Source organism: Carlito syrichta, unplaced genomic scaffold (assembly GCF_000164805.1).
Source record: "Carlito syrichta isolate Samal-C Ts95f unplaced genomic scaffold, Tarsius_syrichta-2.0.1 Scaffold308187, whole genome shotgun sequence".
Classification (NCBI taxonomy): domain Eukaryota; kingdom Metazoa; phylum Chordata; class Mammalia; order Primates; family Tarsiidae; genus Carlito; species Carlito syrichta.
The window spans coordinates 252,817-258,852 of record NW_007252283.1 but is presented as its reverse complement, the minus strand read 5'-3'; the positions used below and the strand labels follow the sequence as shown (position 1 = coordinate 258,852).

Sequence of the window (6,036 nt, the reverse complement as noted above, 5' to 3'; positions counted from 1 at the left end):
TCCAGTCTGGGCGACAGAGTGAGACTCCAACTCAAAAAAAAACAAAAAAACAACAAAAAAAACCCAGATAGAGGCGAGCAGAGCCTCCGGGACTGCAGAGGCACAGAGCCGGGTCCTGACCAGGCTCCTGGGACCTGTCCTTGTGTGAGCAAGAAACCCCTGTGGTCGTTTCAGCCAGGAGGGTCGGCTGCTTTGTTGCTCCTGGGAGGCATCCCGAAGGGTCCAGACCCGCTCTTGCGCCGCCCACTCCGGGGAATGCCTACCGTTTGTCTGGCTCTTCATCCCGGACCTCTCTCTGGACACCCAGTTCCGCCCAAATCCCAGACAGGAGTGACTGATGGCTCCATCCCAGAAAGAATGCTTCCCCGAGAAAGTGCAGGGATGGACCCAAAAGCCTCGCCCAGCCAGACCTCTCCTCTCTCTCTCTGCCTTCCACGTTTCCATTCTGTTCTTCTCATCTCCTTTACATGAAAGGTCGGCCTTGAGCCTGTTCACGTCCTACCGGTTTGCAAGCCTCAGGCTCAACACTGGTTCCTCTCTGAAGGCTTGCCTGACAGGCCCAGTGGGGAGAAAGAAACAAGAAAAAGCAAAAAAGCCCCATCCAAACTAGGGACCATCGGCCTCAGTGTATTATTGCCTCCCACTCGGTGTCCCTCACAGGCAGCTGGTAACGGTTTGCCGGGCACCTGAGAAGCTAATCTTCTCTCCTGTGTCCTCTGCCAACACTAGCACGTTGCGTCTGGGCCTTTGACACCCCTGAGAAGGAAGGCAAGCGGAGGGATCCAAACGGACGAGCAAAAACAGGTTTTCTTCAGGAGCTGCTGGCCCGAGAAACGGCTAACGCGGTGCTTCGCCGAGGGGGCCTCACCATCAGTATCACTCGGGGCGGCGTAAGCGATGCGAACCCTTGGGACCTTCAGAACCAAAACTCTAGGGGAGCCTGGGCCCCAGCCACCTGTGTCCTAATAAGCTCTCCGGACTCCGTTGCCCGGGGAAGTTTGAGAACCCCTGGACTCAGCAGAAGGTCTTAAGCTGGAGCTTGCGAAGCGAATGAGAGCCCGGCCGTCGGAGAGCAGGGTTGAAAAGCAAGCAGGCCGGGCTCGGGGCCTCAGCCCGTCACCCCAGCACTTCCGGAGGCCGAGGCGAGGGGATGGCCGGAGCCCTCAGCTTCGAGACCAGCCCCGGGGAACTGGGCAAGACCTCGTCTCTACGATAAATCAAAAATCAGCTGGGGGTGGTAGCGGGCACCTGTAGTTCCGGCTACTTGGAGGGCTGAGGCGGAAGGGTCGCCGCAGCCCAGCAGGTCGAGGCTTAGGGTGGCCGTGAGCGTGCCCACCGCACCCCAGCCTGGGTGACGGAGTGAGCCCCCAACTCAAAAGAAAAAAAAAAAAAGAAAGGTCAAGGGAAGGTCAAAGTGACTTGTGGAGCCCAGACCTGACCATAACACCCAGGGAGGAGCTGGCCCTGGAGAGGTGGGGTGCAGCTGTCCAGACCTGGATGATCCAGAGCTGAGCCTCTCTTCCACCTGGCATCTCTCTCTCCTACCTGATGTCTGATGTCTCCTGATCCGCTCTGTCCATTTGGGCCATGCCAGGTGGGTGGGTGTTCATCTGCAGAAATCCCAATAGGGATCTAAATATTTTTAATTGTTCTTTTCTCTTATGTAGGCCAGATGCTTATTCCTTTTTATTTATTTATTTATTTATTTATTTATTTATTTATTTGAGTTGGAGTCTCACTCTGTCCCCCAAGCCGGAGGGTAATGGCATGCTCACGGCCACCACAGCCTTGACCTGCTGGGCTCAGGCGATCCTTCCGCCTCAGCCTTCCAAGTAGCTGGAACTACAGGCACGCACTTCCACACCCAACTAATTTTTGGATTTATTGTAGAGGCGAGGTCTTGTCAAGTCGCCCAAGCTGTTTTCAAACCCGTGGGCTCAGGTAATCCCCTCACCTTGGCCTCCCAAAGTGCTGGGATTACAGACTTGAGCTACTGTAACCAGCCTTTTTTTTTTTTTTTTTTTTTTTTTTTGAGTCAGAGTCTCCTCACTCTGTCACCCAGGCTGGAGTGCAGTGGCACGCTCATGGCCACCGCAACCTCAACTTGCTGGGTTAAGGGGTACCTTCCACTTCAGGCTTCAAGTAACTGGAACCACAGGCGCAGGCCACCACACCCAGCCAATTTTTTTTATTTATTGTAGAGACGAGGTCTCACCATGTTGTCCAGGCTGGTCTCGAATTCATGAGCTCAGGCAATCCTCTCGCCTCAGACTCCCAAAGTGCTGGGATTTGATACATTTTTTAAAGTATTATCAGATGATGCTGATAAATTTCTACCTACATTTGGAGATAGTAAGCATACACCATCAATTATATTCAGGAAAAAACCTTTTTTTCTTATATCTCATAGATACAGTCTAAAATATAATCTTTTTTTCTTATTTTGTTTTTCCACCCCATTGTTTCCAAGTACAGAGTTTCCCTCAAATAAGTTTTCTGTGTTATGCTTAATCGTTGCACTAACGTCGATAACGTGTAGCTGCTACTACTTTGCATGGTTATATTTTTATATGATGATAATATCCTGAAGTTTTAGCAAAAGAAGAGATTTTAATTAGCCAAGGTAAAACACTAACTTTTGTTGAGAAACTACAATTCAGCAGGTGTTTTAGGTATATTCATGAATCTAATCTCCCATTAATCCTGTTAAAGTGAATATTGTTGTCTTTATCTTGCAGATGAGGAAGCAGGTTCAGACGGGTTGAAAACCTGGGCTAGAGTCAGGAAAGGATTCCACTTCTGACTCCAAAGTCAGGGCTTTCTTTCACAGTACCACCCTATTCCCACCTCCATCCAGAGGACACTCACTCGACTGCATCTTCCTTGCTGATACCCACACATATGTGTGCATGGGGCTCTTGAAAGTTAACGAAACCGGAGGGAAAAAAATTTGCAGGTCTTGGAAATAGGAACTCTGCCCTACCTAAAAAAAAAATCTTCCCCAAGTTATGATGGAATGTTTTGTAAAAATTTCAAAAGGGTCATTCTATTTGCGAGCCAAAATGCATGTAGTGAGTTTTAATCCTGACTTCGAAGAACTGAACGTACTTATTGGCCATCTGTGCTTTTTTTTTTTTTTTTAGTTGGAGTCTCACTCAGTCGCCCAGACTGGAGTGCAGTGGCCGGGAGTGGCCACCGCCGCCTCGACCTGCTGGGCTCTGGCAATCCTTCCACCTCAGACTTCCGAGTAGCCGGAATTACAGGCATGCGCTACCACGCCCGGCTGATTTTTTGATTTATTGTAGAGATGAGGTCTCGCTGCCCAGGCGGGTCTCGAACCCGCGGGCTCAGGCCATCCACTCACCTCAGCCTTCCAAAGGTGCGGGATGACAGGCTGAGCCACCAAGCCCGGCTCATCTGTGCTTTCTAATACAGGTTTTGTGAAGTTGTTGATTCAAAAGGTAGCTCCCAACATCCTTAGTTTCGATTCAGAAACCTTACAACCAAAAAAAAAATTCTTAGATTTGCCCTTAGTTGGTGTGCTGTTATAAAATGTATCACATATCCTTAGACCTGCCATTCCTGGTTAATTAATCTTCAAACAATGAAGGCTGCCTTTACTTAAGGAAGAGCTTGTGAAAGGGAAATAATTAGAGCAGAAGCAGCTCTCAATGCTGCTGTTGCTTTTATCTATTTTTAAATGATTGCTAGATGTAACTGACACCCCTAATCGGTGGTTCTAAAGTTTAGATGTGTTCATTAAAATGTAATGTGACAGTGGCACCATTTTTGGCAGCCTTTTGGACTCAACTTTTTTTTTAATCTACTTAATGACTCAATAAGTGTTTATATCAGCCATCTTGAAATGCCTGATAGCTTTTCAGCAACTTGTATTGCCTGTTATCAGACAATATACTGCTGTGTCCACCCAGAAAGGGGAGATTTTCAATCATTCAGATCATCCATGGTAAAAGGAATAACTTTTGACTAAAATACTCAACTATTTCAGGCCAAAGTATCTGGGGCCTGGATAGCTACCTCAGTTTTTCATGTGATTTTGCAAAGCCTTTACAAATCACTCCTTTGAGTCATCCTCTATGTATATTTTTCTAATTAAGACAGACATGATGTGAAGTCAACTATTTTAATTATTGTCAAGCCAAAATAAGCAAACATTTAAAAATAAGAGCAATTTTTTTAAAGGATCAGAACAGACTTACATTACATGACTGTGAGAATTTGGCCACTTTAAAAGCCTGTATGCCCACATATCGCCTACAGTCCTTATTTGTTTCATCGTGTTCTATTTTCATAAGGAAACAATCTGCTTTGTTCTCTGTTGTAGAAAATGTAAACAACTATACATCGAAAGCACAGCCATTCCTTATGTAAAAACCAAAGTCTGTATACTTACTTTTCAATATTCTTGTCCAAGAGACGTTACGGGAGGGCTAGCTCAGTTGTGGGTTCCCCGGGCTGTGTGTGAGGCATTGATTGGGTGCCCCTGCTCCTGGGATAGGGGTTCAAAGGAGTTACGGGTCTCAGGGTCTTTTCCACGATCGGGTCAAAGCACAGTTGGGTCTGTTTCCAGCAAAGCTCCTATCTTCCTAAAAGGGAAAATTCCATGCCCACGGAAGTTCTGGAAGAAGAGCATTTTTTCCCTGCCCTTGAAGGATCTAGGTCATTGCTGAAGCTGGAGAATATATTTTAGCATCCCTGTGATGAAACTTGAGGGCTGTTCCTGCAGTAGGTGCGACACTTGTTGACGCCACCAGGGAGGCCCTGGCAAAGGGGCCTGGTGAAATGCAGCCCCAGTGAGCTGATGAAACCCAGATGAGCTGTCACTGACTGCTGCTTGGAAGACTGGGCAGGTCTCTGCAAAGCCCACGCAGGACCTCGCTTTTAGTGGCTTGCCCCTGGGGGAAGTAAAACACTCGCTGCGTGATGAATTAAGGCTGGAGTAACACAGCCAGTTCTCGTACCAAAGGTATCAGGCATTTGAAGTACACATAGGAAACCCGCGAAGGGGGTGGTGGGGAGGTGAAAATAAGAGTCATATGTTGTTCATTTAGCACTGGTATTACAGCTGTCCTCTGAAGTTCTCTGAGAAAGCCAGAAGCCACAGAAGTGAGGCAGGATCCACCTTCCTGCCTGTGACCCCTCCCTCTCTGTAGCTTTCTCTCTCTCTCCCTCTCTCACTCTCTCTCTCTCTCTCTCTCTCTCTCTCTCTCTCTCTCTCTCTCTCTCTCATACACACACACACACACACACACACACACACACACACACACACGCACACACCCTCTCTTTTAACCATAATGGTAAGAGAAGAATGGGCTCTGTTCCTTCAGATTGCCTGGAATCGTTCTTGTTGGCAAAGTAGATTTCATAATGTGGGCATTTCTTTTACGGAACATTGTCCAAATCCAAGAAAGAACAGAGAAAACCCCTCAGCATCATTCTGTAGCTATTTTGCCTCTGCACAAAATTATTTTAATGTATGACACCTGGAAACTGAAATCTTAGAAAGAAACCTTGTGTGAGACTCATGGAGATGGCTAAAATTAACAGCTCCAAGCGGGTGACATTGAAAGGGACATAGATAGCTGTAAATATTCACTCTGTGATGAGCCCTACAATCCTCAAAAGCAAAGTGTTTTTAAGATCTGCACCACTATACCTTGATGGAGTGAGAATTTAGATGACAAAAAAATCGTCATCCAAAATGATTAAAGATTAAGAAGTATACAGTTGATGTGTTCTGTTTTCCAGTTTTATCTTCATATGAGAAGAAAGATATTAAAAGCTGGGAGACTAAAATAATGACTGTCTGCTTGGGAACACACCTATGAAATGTAGTAGAATGCAGAAATTACCAAATCTTTGTGAATATAAGTATTAGTTGGTTTTATGTAAAGCTGGGGCTTCACAGTGTGAGATCTTTTCCAGACAAGGGGAGATAACTTCAAGATGGGGATGGAGAGAGGAGGAAGGTATGATGATAAAGAATAAACAAACGCTGTCACACACCACAGG

General features: G+C 46.6%; 1 protein-coding gene across 1 annotated transcript in view; it reads left to right on the top strand.

Moving 5' to 3' along the window:
- The window catches only part of MALT1 (MALT1 paracaspase), a 130,972-nt gene that overhangs the window by 9,557 nt on the left and 115,379 nt on the right, over positions 1-6,036 (top strand). The window contains exon 3 of the mRNA XM_021716123.1: positions 730-890. Within this exon, the coding sequence (XP_021571798.1) occupies positions 730-890 (161 nt within the window). The remainder of the gene's footprint in view (positions 1-729; positions 891-6,036) is intronic.